This window comes from Scyliorhinus torazame, chromosome 5 (genome assembly GCF_047496885.1).
Source record: "Scyliorhinus torazame isolate Kashiwa2021f chromosome 5, sScyTor2.1, whole genome shotgun sequence".
Lineage (NCBI taxonomy): Eukaryota > Metazoa > Chordata > Chondrichthyes > Carcharhiniformes > Scyliorhinidae > Scyliorhinus > Scyliorhinus torazame.
The window spans coordinates 217,471,346-217,490,036 of NC_092711.1; the positions used below are offsets into that span (position 1 = coordinate 217,471,346).

At 45.8% G+C, this 18,691-nt stretch overlaps 1 protein-coding gene across 1 annotated transcript in view; it reads right to left on the reverse strand.

Annotated features, from left to right (window-relative positions):
- The window catches only part of LOC140420946 (sodium/hydrogen exchanger 2-like), a 230,708-nt gene that overhangs the window by 21,051 nt on the left and 190,966 nt on the right, over positions 1 to 18,691 (reverse strand). The window contains exons 10-11 of the mRNA XM_072505131.1: positions 17,539 to 17,658; positions 15,569 to 15,632 (exon numbers count right to left, since the gene is read on the reverse strand). Coding sequence (XP_072361232.1) covers positions 15,569 to 15,632; positions 17,539 to 17,658 — 184 coding nt within the window. The remainder of the gene's footprint in view (positions 1 to 15,568; positions 15,633 to 17,538; positions 17,659 to 18,691) is intronic.

Consider the following 18,691-nt stretch of genomic DNA (forward strand, 5'->3'; position numbering starts at 1 on the left):
AGTAGTTGTGATTAAGCTGTATGGAGTTGGAGATGGGATGTACAATGGAAGATGTGTGTCACGAAGACCTGATGCACAGGCATATGTAGGAATCGCCCAGCAAGCTTCAACTTTTGGTGGGCTGATTCTGTGCTGCTCGGGACTCTCGGTGGATGTCTCGGACCCTGAGCTTAGACCAGAAACTTGGACCAGATACCCAGGAAATGTTACACAGTTTAATGCCTCGTCTAACAGCTGTGTAACTCAACTAAGCATCACAGCCAAATCCCCCATTAACCCCACTGACCACCCAGCAACCCTGACCTGACCTAATCCACCCACATCACTACCCTCCCAAACTGATCTGACCTCACCATCCAACAACACCCCATTGACCCAACCCAACTACTGTCCAAACATCCCATGACCCTCCCAAGCTGATCTGACCCCACCACACAATCACCCCTCAGACTCAACCCCAAATTCCCATGACCCCACCGAACTGCGCTAACCACAACACCCAACAACCCCCTCAACCCAAGTCAACCACCTCAATATTCTCCCAACCCATATGACCCCACCAACCAATAACACCCAGACCTGGCCGATCTACATTCCAACCACCCCACCACCCTTCTGAGCTGACCTGATCCAAACCGATGAACCCCCATGGCTACCCGCTTACCCATGACCACTCGACTACCCACCAGCCATCCAACTGCCCACTCGACTATACCAGACTACCAGTCCCAGTCCGACCACCTGACTGCACCCAATCAACCTTGGTCTCTCGACCTCCACCTCCCCCCACCACCAACCGAATACCCACTCCACTCACTTACCCTCTCCACCCAGCTCACCACCCCCCACCTCCTCCACCTACCCCTCTTCTATTATGGGCCAGGGTTTAGAGAACCCAAAGTATGTCATGGAGTTCACCTGACCCACAACTTTTAATAGATTTTGGTTATGGGGAGCACAAGGGCCCACTTTACAGGTGTGATGCAACAGAGGACTAAAAGTATTTTAAAAACAAAACAATATTTATTCTATGTTTGGTTCTATGAACCAAATGGACTGCAGTTGTTCAGGAAAGCAGCTCACCACCATTAATAAATAAAAAAGTCCACAGGTGAGTTATTTGCCGCAGAATTCCCAGCCTCTGACCTTCTCTTGCAGCCACAAACTTTACATGGCTGGTCCAGTTAAGTTTCTGATCAGTGTTGACCCCCCAAAATATTGATTTACAACCACAGGGGAGGTGATTAAGCTCTCCAGTTTGAGATGATAATTGGCTGACACTTTAATGGTGTGAATTTTACCTTCCAACTTACCAGTCTCAGTTTGGATATTGTTCAGGTCTTGCCGCATGCGGGCATGGACTGCTTCAGTATGTGAGGAGTCACGAGCGGAGGCGAACACTGTGCAATCATTAGCGAATCTCTCCCCTTCTTACACTGAGTGAGGGAAGGTAATTGATTTAGGTGTTGATGATGGTGAGGCTTCGGACACTACCCCGAGGATCTCCTAAAGGGTCACTAGCCCAGTAACATTATGATGCTATACTTCCACGTGCTAGACGTTTTGTGGAGAAGAGGCTGATTTTTGTTGTCAGGACTACATACTATGAGGAAAGGCTGGAGGCTTCTGAGAAGTGAAATTATATAGAGTTACATTAAACAGTAATTGGAATGTGCAAGGTTAATCTGGAAAATGTACTTATACTGTGGCAAATGAAGTTTATGTAGACAGAGAAAATAGGAGCAGTAGGAGGCCATTCTGTCCCTCGATACTGTTCCACCATTCATTATCATAGATTATCATAGAATTTACAGTGCAGAAGGAGGCCATTTGGCCCATCGAGTCTGCACCGGCTCTTGGAAAGAGCACCCTACCCAAGGTCAACACCTCCACCCTACCCCCATAACCCAGTAACCCCACCCAACACTAAGGGCAATTTTGGACACTAAGGGCAATTTATCATGGCCAATCCACCTAACCTGCACCTCTTTGGACTGTGGGAGGAAACCGGAGCACCCGGAGGAAACCTACCTTTCGTAAATCCATACTGACTCGCTTCGATTCTGCCACTATTTTCTAAATGCTCTGCTGTTAAATATTTTATAATGGGCTCAAGCATTTTTCACATTACAGACATCAGGTTGACTGGTCTATAATTCCTTGTTTTATCTCAATCTTCCCTTTTAAATACTGGGGTCGCATTAGCTACACTGCAAGCTGTAGGAACTGTTCAAGAGTGGATCGAATCTTGGAACGTAACCACGAATGTGTCCACTATTTCTAGGGCCAATTCCTTAAGTACTCTGGGATGTAGACTATCAGGCCCTGGGGATTTATTAGCCTTCAATCCCAAAAAATTCTCCAACATTATTTCCCTATTAATACTGATTTCCTTCTGTTCTTCCCTCACTAAACCCTCCATTCCCCAATATTTCCGCTACGTTATTTGTGTCCTCCTTTGTGAAGACAGAACCAAAAATATGTACTTCGTTGGTCAACCATTTCTTTGTTCCCTGCTATAAATTCCCCTGTTTCTGACTGTAAGGGACCTACATTTGTCTTCATCAACCTTTTTTTCTTCATATACCTCTGGAAGTTTTTACAGTCAGTTTTTATGTTCCCCGCAATCATATTCTCATACTCTATTTTCCCCTTCTTAATCAATCCTTTTGTCCTCCTTTGCTGAATTCTAAAGTGCTCCCAATTCTCAGGTCTGCTGTTTATTCTGGCCAATTTTTATGCCTGTTCCTTGGATGTAACACTATCTCTAATTACCATTGCAAGTCATGGTTTGGCCACCTTTCCTGTTTCTTTTGTGCCAGACAGGAATGAACGATTGTTGCAGTTCACCCATGTGCTCTTTAAATGTTTGCCATTGCCCATGCATCATCATTCCTTTAAGTAATGTTCCCTAATCCATCATAGCCAACTCATGCCCAAAACCACTGTAGTTTCTTGATTTAGATTCCGGACCCTAGTGTCAGTTTAATTTATGTTGATTTTAATTAGATTTTCAAAATAAAGTTCGAAGAAGTTAAATCTTGTCCATTGGTTTTCCCATTGGGGGTGTTCGTTAAATTTGGATCTTTTGGTTTCTGGCCTCTTATTGGATTCATAAGAACATGTAAGTCAGTGCAGAAATAGGAGGATAGGGCAGGTGAATGCATGGCTGGAGAGGTGGTGCAAGACGGGTGGTTTTAACATTTCTGGAACAATGCGACTGGACCTGGGAGAGATGGGATATATACAGGTCAGGCGATTTGCACATAGACAGAGTCGGGGCCAATTCCTTGTGGTGCAATTTGTTAGTGCTATTGGGAAGGTTTCAAGCTAACTTGGCAGGAGTAAGGGAAGTAGTCGGTAATACTAAAGATGGCAACTACAGTCCACGGAGAATTGAGAGAGACAACTAACACTAGAATAGGGAATAGTACGGTACTGGTTGCAGTCAGAATAAAATGATATGTAATAGTGTTTAATAAATTAGGTTTACTGTGCGTGAATGTGCACGGAGTGCGGTAAATACGATTGATGTGCTGCAGGCTCAGATAGCCACATGATAATATATCGTGGTGATAATGGAGACGTTGGCCGGGATTCTCCCCTACCCGGCGGGGCAGGGGGGTCCCGGCGGGATGGAGTGGCGGGAACCACTCCGGCGTCGGGCTGCCCCAAAGGTGTTTCTCCGCACCTTTCGGGGCCAAGCACTCACCTTGAGGGTCTAGGCCCGTGCCAGAGTGGTTTCCGCTCCACCAGCTGGCGTGGAAGGACTTCGCAGGGCAGTGGAAGTCCGTGCATGCGCGGGAGCGTCAGCGGCTGCTGACGTCATCCCCGCGCATGCGCGGGGGGGGGGGGTGTCTCTTACGCGTTGGCCATCATGGAGGCTGTGGCCGAGGCGGAGGGAAAGGAGTGCCCCCCCAGCACAGGCCCGCCCGCGGATCGGTGGGCCCCGATCGCTGACCAGGCCACCGTGGGGGCACCCCCCGGGGCCAGATCGCTCCGCGCCCCCCCCAGGACCCCGGAGCCCGCCCGCGCCACCAGTCCCGCCGGGAAGGTAGGTGGTTTGATTCACGCCAGCGGGACTGGCATGACAGCAGCGGGACTTCGGTCCATTGCGGGCCGGAGAATCGCTGGGGGGGGGCCCGCCGACCGGCACAGCGCGATTCCCGCCCCCGCAGAATATCCGGTGCAGGAGAATTCGGCGGCCAGCGGGGGCAGGATTCACGCCAGCCCCCGCCGATTCTCCGACCCGGCGGGGGGTCGGAGAATCCCGCCTTAGGTTCAAAGACGTGCAGGACTGGGCACTAAATATTCCTGGGTGCAAGGTGTTGAGCAAAGATAGGAAAGGGAAGAAAGGAGGAGGTATGGTAGTATTAAGTAAGAAGAACATTGTAATGTTAGAGAGAGGGAGAGAGAGGATGTTCCAGAGGAATCAACCCTACCCCTACTTTTTCATGTCATTTGCCATAGTTTTCTTACAACAGCTTTCATTTGCACTGCACTCAGATGCAACCATTTTGCCATCATCTCACACCAGTTTTTCTTAAATGCTCTCATTTGTCATAATTTGATATCACTTACAATCTGAAGCAATCATTCTATCTGACTTTCACTCAGAACTGACAATTTAGCTATGATTTTCACACAGAACCAAACATGCAATGTCAAACAAAGCCATCAATTGCCGTCCTGCACTGATCACAACAAAATGTGACTACATATACAGCCAAAATTTTCCCAAGTCCCAACTGATTATGTATGCAGTCAGGAAGGTCAAACACCTCCCCCACCCCGACATCCCCATCAATATCTCTCTCTCCCCTGCCTCTCACCGTACCCCCTATTCACCTGCCCAAACCCCTCTTACTCCTCTCCCCAAAGTTTCCTTATTCCCCTTCCCTTCTCCCCTCCCCCTACTCCCAGCCACCCCTACCCTTCCCTCCTCTCTGCTCTCCCTCTTCCATTGGGATCTCTTCCGGGGCAGGTGGGACCTGCACAAGAAGGACGGGTTTATCTAAACTGGAGGGGCACCAATATCCTGGCTGGGAGGTTTGCTAGAGTCACTCGGGAGGATTTAAACTAGTATGGCAGGGGGCCGGAACCAGAGCGTTAGCATCGAAGGTGTAATAACTGAAGGGGAAATAGAGAACAAAAATAAAAGAACAACAACATCACTCTGTCTGCTCAAACGCAGTGGTCTGAAGTGTATTTATTTCAGTGCCAGGAGTATAGCAGGTAAGGCAGATGAACTTAGAGCACTGATTAATACTTGGAACTATGATGTTGTGGCTATCACAGAAACGTGGTTAAAGGAAGGGCAGGATTGTCAGCTGAACGTTGGAGGATATAGATGCTTCAGGAGAGATAGAGGGAGATGTAAAAGGGGTGGGGGAGTAGCATTACTGGTTGAGGAAAATATTATAGCCTTACTACGGGATGACACCTCGGAGGACTCAGGCAATGAGGCAATCTGAGTAGAGCTCATGACCAAGAAGGGGGCAATCAAAATGTTGCGGGTTTGTTACAGGCCCCCCAGCTGTCAGCGAGAGATTGAGGAGCAGACAGGTAGAGAGATTTTGGATAGATGCAAAAGTAACAGGGTTGTTGTGGTTGGGGATTTTAATTTTCCTTACATTGACTGGGACTCACAGTGCTAGGAGCTTGGATTGGGCAGAGTTTGTAAGGTGTTTCCAGAAAGGCTTCTTAATGCAACATGTAGATAGTCCAACTGGGGAAGGGGCAGTACTGGACCTGGTATTGGGGAATGACCCTGGACAGGTGTTTGACGTTTCAGCAGGGGAACATTTTGGGAGTACTTTTTCGTAAGCTTTAGGCTCCTTTTGGATAAGAGGGTAACCCTCAGATTAAGATGCTAAACTGGGGAAAGGCAAATTACGATAATATTAGACAGAAATTGAAGATTTTGGATTGGGTGCAGCTGTTGGACGGTAAATCAACATCAGACATATGGGAGTCTTTCAAGAGACAGTTGATTAGGATTCAGGAAAATCACTTTCCTGAGAGAGCGAAGGATAAGTATGGGAATTTTAGGGAGCCTTGGATAATGAAGGATATTTTGAACCTCGTCAAAAAGAAAAACGAGGCTTTGTATGGTCTTGAAGGGTGGGGACAGTCAAAACCTTTGAGGTGTATAAAGGGAGTAGGAAGGTACTTCAGCGGGAAATTAGGAGTGCTAGGAGGGGTCATGAAAAGTCCTTGGCTTTTAAGGTGATCCCAAAGCTTTTTGTTCATATGTAAAAAGCAAGAAGGTGACCAGGGAAAGGATTGGACCACTTAAGGACAGTGGGGGGAATCTATGCGTTGAGCCATAGGAAATGGGCGAGGTACTAAATGAGTACTTTGCATCAATGTTCACCAAAGAAAAGGACATGTGGAAGAAAAATCGACCGTAGATATCTGAGGAAATAAGGGAGAGTATCAAATTGAAGGAAAAAGCATACAAAGTGGAAAAGATTAGTGGGAGACTAGAGGACTGGGAAATCTTTAGGGGGCAACAGAAAGCTACCAAAAAAGCTATAAAGAAGAGTAAGATAGATTATGAGAGTAAACTTGCTCAGAATATAAAAACAGATAGTAAAAGTTTCTATAAATATATAAAACAAAAAAGGAGCGGCTAAGGTAAATATTGGTCCTTTAGAGGATGAGAAGGGAGATTTAATAATGGGAGATGAGGAAATGGCTGAGGAACTGAACAGGTTTTTTGGGTCGGTCTTCACAGTGGAAGACACAAATAACATGCCAGTGACTGATGGAAATGAGGCTATGACAGGTGAGGACCTTGAGAGGATTGTTATCACCAAGGAGGTAGTGATGGGCAAGCTAATGGGGCTAAAGGTAAACAAGTCTCCTGGACCTGATGGAATGCATCCCCAGAGTGCTAAAAGAGATGGCTAGGCAAATTGCAAATGCACTAGTGATAATTTACCAAAATTCACTAGACTCTGGGGTGGTCCCAGCGGATTGGAAATTAGTAAACGTGACACCATTGTTTAAAAAAGGAGGTAGGCAGAAAGCGGGTAATTATAGGCCAGTTAGCTTAACTTCGGTAGTAGGGAAGATGCTGGAATGTATCATCAAGGAAGAAATAGCGAGGCATCTGGATGGAAATTGTCCCATTGGGCAGATGCAGCATGGGTTCATAAAGGGCAGGTTGTGCCTAACTAATTTAGTGGAATGTTTTGAGGACATTACCAGTGCGGTAGATAACGGGAAGCCAATGGCTGTGGTATATCTGGATTTCCAGAAAGCTTTTGACAAGGTGCCACACAAAAGATTGCTGCATAAGATAAAGATGCATGGCATTAAGGGGAAAGTAGTAGCATGGATAGAGGATTGGTTAATTAATAGAAAGCAAAGAGTGGGGATTAATGGGTATTTCTCTGGTTGGCAATCAGTAGCTAGTGGTGTCCCTCAGGGATCAGTGTTGGGCCCACAATTGTTCACAATTTACATAGATAATTTGGAGTTGGGGACCAAGTACAATGTGTCCAAGTTTGCAGCCAACACTAAGATGAGTGGTAAAGCAAAAAGTGCAGAGGATACCGGGAGTCTGCAGAGGGATTTGGATAGGTTAAATGAATGGGCTAGGGTCTGGCAGATGGAATACAATGTTGACAAATATGAGGTTATCCATTTTGGTAGGAATAATAGCAAAATTGATTATTATTTAAATGGTAAAATATTAAAACATGCTGCTGTGCAGAGAGACCTGGGTGTGCTAGTGCATGAGTCGCAAAAAGTTGGTTTACAGGTGCAACAGGTGATTAACAAGGCAAATGGAGTTTTGTCCTTCATTGCTAGAGGGATGGAGTTTAAGACTAGGGAGGTTATGCTGCAATTGTATAAGGTGTTAGTGAGGCCACATCGGGAGTATTGTGTTCAGTATTGGTCTCCTTACCTGAGAAAGGACGTACTGGCGCTGCAAGGTGTGCAGAGGAGATTCACTAGCTTAATCCCAGAGCTGAAGGGGTTCGATTACGAGGTGAGGTTGAGTAGACTGGGACTGTACTCGTTGGAATTTAGAAAGATGTGGGGGGATCTTATAGAAACATGTAAAATTATGAAGGGAATAGATAGGATAGATGCGGGCAGGTTGTTTCCACTGGCGGGTGAAAGCAGAACTAGGGGGCATAGCCTCAAAATAAGGGACTGAACTTAGGAGGAACTTCTTCACCCAAAGGGTTGTGAATATATGGAATTCCTTGCCCAGTGAAGCAGTTGAGGCTCCTTCATTAAATGTTTTTAAGATAAAGATAGATAGTTTTTTGAAGAATAAAGGGATTAAGGGTTATGGTGTTTGGGCGAGAAAGTGGAGCTATGTCCAAAATAGATCAGCCATGATCTCATTGAATGGCGGAGCAGGCTCGAGCGGCCAGATGGCCTACTCCTGCTCCTAGTTTTTATGTTCTTATGTTCTTATGATACTTGGGTAAGGTGTGTGGATAGTCTGGGTCATGTTGACATCAAATAGGAGGAGGTATTGGGTGTTTTAAAAAACATTAAGGTAGATACGTCTCCTGGGCCGGATGTGATTTACCCCAGAATACTGAGGGAAGCAAAGGAGGAAATTGCATGGGCCTTGACTGACATCTCTGTATCCTCATTGGCTACAGGTGAGATCCCAGAGCACTGGAGAATAGCTAATGTGGTACCGCTGTGAAAGAAAGGTAGCAGGGATAATCTAGGAAACTATAGGCCGGTTAGCTTCACATCTGTGGTAGGTAAATTACTGGAGATAATTCTCAGGGACGGGATTTGTACCCATTAGGAAACAAATGGACTCATTAGTGATAAACAGCATGGTTTTTTGAAGGGGAGGTCGTGCTTCACGAACATGATTGTGTTTTTTGAGGAGGTGACAAAGATGATTGATGAGGGGAGGGTGGTGGAAGTTGTTCACATGGACTTCAGTAAAGCCTTTGATAAGGTGCCCCATGACAGACTGGTACAAAAGGTGATGTCACACTGAATCAGAGGTGAGGTGGCAAGATGGATACAGAACTGGCTCGGTCACAGGAGGCAGAGGGTAGCAGTACATAGAACATACAGTGCAGGAAGAGGCCATTCAGCCCATCGAGTCTGCACCGACTCACTTAAGGCCTCACTTCCACCCTATCCCCATAACCCAATAACCTTTTTGGTCACTAGGGGAAATTTATCATGGCCAATCCACCTAACCTGCACATCTTTGGACTTTGGGAGGAAACTGGAGGACGCGGAGGAAACCCACAGAGACACGAGGAGAACGTGCAGACTCTGCACAGACAGTGACCCAGCGGGGAATCGAACCTGGGATCCTGGCGCTGTGAAGCCACAGTGCTATCCACTTGTGCTACTGTGCTGCCCTGTGTTTTTTTGAATAGGAGGTTGTGACTAGTGCTGTTCCGCAGGGATCGGTGCTGGGGCCTCTGTTCTTTGTACTATACATAAACGATATGGAGAAAAATGGAGCTGGTCTGATTAGTAAGTTCACGGGTGACACCAACTTTGGTGGAGTGGCAGATAGTGTTGTGGATTATCAGAGAATACAGCAGGACATAGATAGGTTGGAGACTTGGGCAGAGAAATGGCAAATGGAGTTTAATCTGGACAATGGAGAAGTAATGCATTTTGGTAGGTCTAACATAAAGGGGATTGCTTTGAGCACACAGGGATTGTTTTGAGCACACATACATAACTTTGGGCAAAGGGGATAGCTTTGAGCATTCAGTGATGGCTTTGAGTGAACAGAATAGTTTTGCATAGGCGGGGTTAGCTGTGAGCACAAGGGGACAGCATCAAACATACAGGGATAGCTTTGAGGGCAGAGGGATAGCTATGAGCACATGGGATAGCTTTGGGCACACGGGGATAGCTTTGAGTGCACGGGGATAGGTTTGAGCACATGGGGATAGCTTTGAACATGCAGGGATATCTTTGAGTGCAAAGGGATAGTTATGAGTGCACGGGGGTAGCTTTGAGCACATGGGGATAGCTTTGAGCACACGGGGATAATTTTGAGTGCACAGTGATAGGTTTGAGTGCACAGGTATAGGTTTGAGCACACGGGGATAGCTTTGAGCACACGGGGATAATTTTGAGTGCACAGTGATAGGTTTGAGTGCACAGGGATAGGTTTGAGCACACAGGAACAGCTTTGAGCACACGGGGATAGGTTTGAGCACACATGAATAGCTTTGAGCACACGCGGATAGCTTTGAGCACACGGGGATAATTTTGAGTGCACAATGATAGGTTCGAGTGCACAGGGAGAGGTTTGAGCACACGGGGATAGCTTTGAGCACACGGGATAGCTTTGAGTACACAGGGATAGCTTTGAGCAGACTGGGCTAGCGTTGAATGCTCAGGGATAGCGTTGAGCAAACGGGGACAGATTTGCGTTCACAGGGTTAGCTTTGAGTCCACAGGTATAGCTTTGAGAACACAGGGATAGGTATCAGAGCTGCCAGCAAATAGCTGGAGAATTCGACCATGATAGATGACCAAACCAGGGGTCTTGGAGGCCATTAGAGCTCCCAGATGGTTGGAGATATGGTAGTACCCTTGCACTGGCTCCTGACATATTGGCAGTACCAACTTGGCAGTGCCACGCTGGCACTGCCAGGGTGCAGTGCCAAGTAGCAGTGCCAAGGGCAGGACCAAAGGGAACAGAGCATGAGGGGATGTGGCATTTGGTGACCCCATATTGGGGTGTCACTGAGTTGTGGGGGTTGCCCTGGTATTGCCGATGTGGGGAGGGGGCTGGTACCGGCAGGATGGGCGAGGGGGGTCTTTTGTACTATTCTGAGATAGGGCCCTCTAAAATTACCACCTAGATCTCTGAGGAACCAGATCTTCTGGAATGTTAATGCCCCACCCCACTCACTGCCGGTGCAAATCACACTCCCTTCAATAAAATTACCATGGGCGCAATGGGTGAATCACATGAGAGCCCCAAATCGGGGTTCATGCCAGACCCTGGGCTGATCACGAGTCACCCGACGTGCCCCGTCACAGTCACCCCCCACCCCGCCAAATACGCGTGACAGCGGACTTAGTTTTAAGCCTGCTGAAACTCGCCCTAAGCACGGGAGGATTGGGATTGGAATCAAGTCGGAACAGCGGGTCCGATTTTCGAGCCCAAAATGACACTGCCATTTTTGGGGGGGAAAATCCTGCCCAAAATCTCTGAAGAATTATTGGGGCCCCTCAATCTGCACGACCAAATTCCTTGGGCAATATTTTACTGTCCTTCCACGGCGGGTGTGAGTGTGTGTGTGTGTGTGTGGGGGGGGGGGGGGGGGGGGGGGGTGGCGGGCAGTGGTGGTGGTGGTGGTGAGTGGTGCTGGAAAAAATCCATTGACTTCGGTGGGATCGGAAAATCTCACCAGCGGGAGGGCCCGTAAAATTCCTTCCCTTCACATCTGCTTGCCTCACACAGACACACAGCACTCCACCGGGAATTCTCATTCAAGGACTGTACCCCTGTGTTGGCAGCTCAGTCTGTTGGCTGATCTGTTTAACTAAGTGGAAACTGAGTTGCAATTTAAGACGCTGCTTTTTTATCAAGGTCGGATGTTTAGAGGTCATGAAAATGTACAGGCGATTTGCAGTTGCAACATTTCCACCGACAGTATTCACCTCATTTACATTCAGTACCCTGCTGGAATAAAATGTCAGCGCATCCACGGATATTAATAAAATGAGCTGAATCTCATTGGGGCTTAAGATACTCGTCTTGTACATACTCTACTTTGAAAATGATCAGAGTGAAATTGGACTTCATTGCTCCTGATTTTCAAACAGAAAGCCATTGTAAAGCCATCTCAGAGGGCCAATCCATAACTTGCCGATACGAGCCCAATGTGATTTGACACCAGCTTGCCGCTGCACCACTCAAAGGGATTTTAATCCGATGTTCAGCCCCATATTTTATTTTCTGTTGATTATTGCAGTTACATAAAACACCCATTGTCCCTCTCCACTAACACCATGAGTGGTTTCTCGGTGAGAATTGTAAACCCACACCTACAGTGACAGAGCATGCCATTTTTAGTCACACCTCCCTCTCACTGGCATATTTGCTCCACATAAAGCTTAAAGCTTGATTATTAATGCTCCCAGAGGTGCTCATGTGCTCGGTAAGCTCTGTACAGAAGTAAAAGATGGCAATAGTCATATTGCACAGACACAGCCGCTTATATATTGCAAGCTGAATCCTGAAGCTTGCTACAGACATTACAATGGGATCCACAGCTAGATTGCTAAGTTATTGTTGAGATCCGTCAGCGGATAAATTTGCTGTCTGTGGTGCCTGATGCCTCAGTTGGATACAGTCCATCATGTATTGCATCCCAGATAATTACTTTAAGTGGTTTGAGACAGTTAATTTGAACTAATGTCAGGCAGATGGAGCTTTGTCATGGAGGAACTTCACATTTTGTGATTCACAGGCTATATTCCTCTGAAGGTGAGTAATTTTTAATTGTACATTTTAATTGCCTGCCACATCAATTTACCTGCTCACCCCACTCCAAACGTAACATTAAAGTATGGGTGTATTACACTGGATTCTGGGGCTTATAGCATGTTCTGGAGATCAGATCATGATAATAAGGCATTTGTTTCATGGTGACGACTCTTGTGACTAATTGAATCACTTAGTAGATTCTAAGAGTAATTTGGGGACAGTACTCCATTTTCCAAATGTTCTCAAATATCTTTATAGCCCGCAAGATAAAAATGACATACAAGGGTGGCACGTGGCGCAGTGGTTAGCACTGCAACCTACAGCACTGAGGAGCCGGGTTCGAAACCCAGCCCTGGGTCACTGTCCGTGTGGAGTTTGCACATTCTCCCCGTGTCTGCGTGGGTTTCACCCCTACAACCCAAAAATGTGCAGGGTAGGTGGATTGGCCATGCTAAATTGCCACTTAATTGGGAAAAAAAAATAATTGGGTACTCTAAATTTAAAAAACAAAGGACATACTGAACCCTGTATTGTAGATAGGCAAGTCCACTTATAATGCTCGGGAACAGGTTATGGACCAGCGACACCAGATCGCCATTGTGAAAAAAATGAAATGAAAATGAAATGAAAATCGCATTGTCACAAGTAGGCTTCAAATGAAGTTACTGTGAAAAGCCCCTCGTCGCCACATTCCGGCACCTGTTCAGGGTAAACAGGTGTCTGAGGCAAGGGACTGAGGGAGGGGAAATGGAGAGACCCAAATAGGAGATGGGACAGGGACAAGTCCCAGGAATCCCAGACAAGGGGTAGGGATTGGGAGGTCTCAATTAAGTTACAAATAGTAAGCGGGCAATCAAAGGTAGCTCAGGGGAGGTCCTGGCAATCAGGAAGTAATTGGAAGAAGCCCTGGGGATCTAAGAAGGCAGTGGAAGATTGGTGACTCTGTGCTGAGGGCTGTTGGTGTATAAGTATCCCTTTGGAGCAGTAGCATTCTGCTCAGCATGGCTGACAATCTCAAATCACGCTTGTGAGTTGGTGCTTGGGTGCATGCTTGGGAATCCAGGGGGAGTGAAATCTGGGGAGGAGGGATTAAAACCCTGTGAGGTGGGCCATCGATGATGCTGTCTGAGTTTGTGTGACCTTTGGAGAGAGATCCTCAAAGGTGAAGACTGGAATCCTTCAAGAGAGGGGATGACACTCTGGGGCTATTAGCCCCAGCCACGATTTACGATGGCCTGTTGAATCAGGAGAGAAGGGAAATTCGGGATTCTTGACGGGCATCAAACCCGTTGAGTCTGCCAGACCACGGCACTTGGTCAAATCAGGTTTTTGTCCAGAGTGGGCAAGAACTTGATTACAACTAATCTACATGCATTTAAATATAATTAACAGCTTGAAGCCAAATGCTCCCCTCTCCAAAATAATTTCCAAGTGCCGTTGATCAGCACCTGATTGGCACCAATTACCTCCTGGAGAATCGCGGCCAGAGTTTCAGTAAGATTGATGGACCCGAAGTATTATTGATGTCTGGATAGTTCTTTGAGAAATCTGTGGATTCTATCTTGGTTGTATCTGTCATTTATTTTGCAATGCGGTGTGTTTGACCACAGTTGGCTCGTTAATTCATATATTCCTCATGTTAAGTTAAATGTTACAGTATAAGAGAGATATTGCACATTATTTTATCTTTCTGACCTTACATAGTATTTTATTTTGATCAAAACACATGGAATCTTGTGGCTTTGATCTCTGAGCAAGTTTCTTAAATGGTAATCAGAGATGGAATCTCATCCCTCTGGGTTTCATAATCGTTAAAGTGACCAATGCCCACCTTCCTAACCTCCATCACTATTCTCTCATCCTCTTTCCTTTAAAACCCCAACTTCATTTCCATATCTAGTCTGAGATGCCTTCTCAAACCTGGCCACTTCAATAATGCTAAGTGCTTTCTATGTTAGAAAAGAGGAAGTGGAAGCACTTAACTGCTTTGAGGTGGCAAGTCACTGTAAAGCAGAACAAGAAGATTTATAAACATAGGTTAGGATCAGTGGAGGGTAATTCAGATGCATCCAAGTGTGAAGGGAAAGATAAATAAACAAACTTCCTGGCAGCTGTGTTTAAGCCATTAAGCTGTCAATCAAAGACTAGTTAAAGGCACTGCACTGTGAAATTGAATGAATGCTTACCAAGTCATAGGATCTCTTGGGATTTCAAGGTTTTTCAAGCCCTGTGGGCTTTCTAGGAAGGCTCTGACACTTCAAAAAGCAACAGTTTTAAAAGCATAGGGCTGAGGAAGCAGATGTGAGGAAAGGGAAAGTGGGGGGTCAGGTCACCCTCATGCATACGTGCAGTGGGGGGGTGGTGGTGTTGGTGACCCATTATTCCCGTGGTTGGGGGAGAATGCCCTTCCTTCACTAGGGGTTGAGGGTTCTCCCCTTGTTAAGGGGGGGAAGGTCAATATTTGCATTGTGTGGGGAGGGGGGAGCTTGCCTCTGGACACTGCGTTCGGGGCACCCATTTGAAATGACAGCCTGCGCCAATAAGTGCTGGGAAACTGGTGTGTTCACTGTTGTGTGTTAGATTGCAGAGCAAAGGTCTGAGAATTCTACCTCGGTGACACTCCTAGTGCAGGCGGGACACAGTCCTGATTCTCCGCTGGCGGGAGTGCTTATTTTCCGGATCAGAGAATCCCGCCCAAAGAGGAGAACCCGCGAGGCTGGGACTGCTTTCCTTGTTAGGTCTTAGCAGGGTGAGGAAGCAGCAGTTAGGAGGTGCATTCCATTTGAACTGCCCCTACCTTCCACCAAGTTAAAATTTCAGTGAGTCAGTGCCTAATCTATGGAACAGCCTTTCTATGGAAGTGGTGGAAGCAGCTAGCATTGATTCACTCTAATTAGATTGATGCAAATTACATCAATTTCCTTCAGAAAATAACTTTCTGAGATGCAGTTTATGTATAATTTCAGATCTGAGGTGTGGCATGTTTAGCAGGACTCAACATCTTGACATTTCACAAGAGATAAAATATGAAATAGATTGGTGATAGCTTTACACGCAGCCACACGTTGAGGAAATATATGGGGAAATAATGTTTCTTACCTGTAAGGGATCGAGCTAGTTTGCCCTTCTTTTGTGATTCATCAGCAAGACAAATTGATCTCCTCTGTGATGTAAAGAAATAGAGAGTAATTTTTGGATAGTGCTCCTTTGGCTGCTTGTCACCTGTCAGCAGCAATTCATCAGCCTGAGAAGGCAGCAACATTCTACAATTGTTGAGGTTCAGAAACCAGCCATCCTATAGACAGTACTGTGTCTGCATCAATCACAATTCGTAACTTTTAGCCACTAAAGAGTAAAGCTCCCTTCCTCCTTCACTTGATCCAGATACACTTCCAATGTGTTCAACACCTCCAGAGATTCATCATGGCATGTTAGGGGGCAGATTCCAGAATCTAAATCCCATCTTTGCCTTTCTGATCAACCATCCCCCTCACCTCCCCCCACCCCCCCCCCGCCCCCGACCCAAAATATCATTTGACGTTATTTCTAGCCAAATTTCAATCAATCTTCATGTATCTGGCTATCAACCTAGTATTAAGCTATCCTGGAGTTAGCATGGCGCAGCAGGAGGCCATTTTACCTATCAATTGCAGTCCGTGAAATTAAGCTCCCACCATTAGTAACTTTCTTGATACATACACTGCTTTAGTAATTGACTGGTGAATTCATTCAGGCGTCTGCTCTGAATCTAAAATGCACAGGTCTTAATGAGCTTAAACATTGCCAGTGCACAGTAAGTAACCTCAGGCCCACTGACCACCATTTCTCACCCCCGTTAACTTTGGCCAAGAAAAAACAAAATCAAAGTGAAGAGAGAAATGTGAAATGCATGGCTGGTGGGCCTGCACACCCCCACCTTCCAATACCGCGAACTGTAGAAAGAAACTCTTCAAAAATCATTCTTAAAACAAAAAAGAAGAAAATGAGGCTAGTTATAACTTTGCTGATAGTAGTACTTGTGAGAGATGTCTTTGTACACTGCTCTAAAACAGACATTAACTGACATTCTTTAAATGGAGTAATTTCTACATTGGAAAGCATGCAAAGGCATTCCAAACAGGTATGATAAGGCTGGGAATTTTCAGGCCCGCAATGATAAATAATCTGGTCATAATCCCATTGCTGTTGGTCGAAATTTTCTGTGTGCAGATGAGCTGTCATGTTTCTTTGATTACTGCAGAGTAGGGTTGTCAACTGCGATTAACTGTATTCCAAAAGATTTCATCACATGACTGGCCGCCACACTCCAACTGTTAGTCGGCCAACACCTCCATCCTTCTGACAGGACTGCCTTCCTACCCCAAGCGAAGACCAAAAAGACTCATTGCCCTATCGGATGATGCATGGCTATCAGCCAAACAGCCTCCATTTCCCCCATTTTCAATATTTTTTCTATCGCCAGTGAAGAGAAATGCTCAAAGAAAATTAAACAATGAAACTATCTTCTTTAATACCCCACTGGCTTTTCTCCAGTGTCTCACACAGCAGTGCCATGGAGATTGATCTTCAATTCCTGAGACACTCCAAGCCAATAACTGGGATTGCATTTCTATGTACATTACTGGCTGAAAAATCCTTTTGGATATTTACTGTTCTTGAAAGGCATTATAATAAATGATATATTTTTTTGCCTGTCCACTAATATCAGTAATTTCTAGACTTCCATATATTGATATACAAGGTGATATGTATATATTGGCCGGAGTTCACCGGCCGTTCGCTGGCGGTGGGTTTCTCTGGTCACCCCGGGAGTGCATCTCCACCTACGGGTTTTCTGGTGGCCTGGGGTGGCTTCAATGGGAAATCCCATTGACAGCGACGGGAGCAGCGAATAATACCACCGGCGAACGGTGCGCCGCTGAGAAACACGCAACTGGGTGGCCGGAGAATCCCGCCCTTAACCTTAATCACAGGGTATAACCTGAAAATCAACACAGTTGTGCACTTGTGATAAGCAAAATGTTGTAAGAATGAAACATCAAATCATTGTCCCAGTTGATTCAATGTACCTGCATTATATTCAGGACGCCATCATCTTTGAGGAGGCTCTCTTGGCGACGCAGAAAGATCTCTTTGGCTTGATTAGAATTTTTTCCTTGGGGCAGGGTATGCCTGTTGTAAGACTGCGTCTGTTCAAACAGAACCAATAGATCAAAGTCTCACTTTGTGATGCCACACAACCATTATTCACCTGGCCCCTTTCAACACTCATGACAGGTTTCATCACGTTTAATGATAAAATAGATTGAAAGGAAATTGAAGTAGAAAACATTGAAATAAAATAAAATATGGAGTAATAGAAAGTTTCAAATGATAGGTTTATTCCAATATATCCCTTGACACTTGAGGGAGCGATACTTGAATTTGATGGGGTCGGAGGGGGTACTTGTAAAATTCTGATACACATGGAACGTGGTCGGTAGTGCGTGGGGGAACCTGATGCCTGGGCTTTCACCATATATGTTATGGAGTTTAAACTCCACAATTAGCAAGCTCCCTACCTACTTTCGGGGTGGAGTCAATCCGTGACAGGGTGGGATGGAGATTCCGATCCACATTTGCAGGGGTCTACCAATGCAGTGGTGGTGGGATCTGATCGCAAGGGAATGTTTTCACCAAGGTCTTCTGAACACCAATGTTGGAGGTGTGCAACGCCCAAGGGATGTTGCTTTATATGGTGTTTTAAAAAAAATTCTTTCATGAGATGTAGGCATTGCTGTCTCGGCCAGAATGTATTATCCATTCCTAATTTCCCTTGAGAATGTGGTCGCGAACCACCGTCTTGAACCACTGTAGTCCATGTGGTGTAGGTACATCCACAATGCTGTCAGGACATGAGACCTAAGGGCATCTAACACATTTCCATTTGCTTCCTATTTACTACACCCATCCGACACATCCATTTATGTTAAAATTGTCCACATGGGCCGGGTTTCCTAATTAATTAGACTGGTTACCCCCATCAGCTCAAAAATACTTTGCCCACAAAATTGTTTAAAGGTGAGCTGATAACAGCACAGCGATAGGTACAGGGCATGTGGGTTCTGAATATAAATTAGAGTATGTAAATTTAATGCTAAATCAGGTGCAGAAAGAGAAATAATGGAATAGAAATATTAGGTTAAGAGAGAGAGAAGGGATAAAAAAGGGCAAGCATGCTTT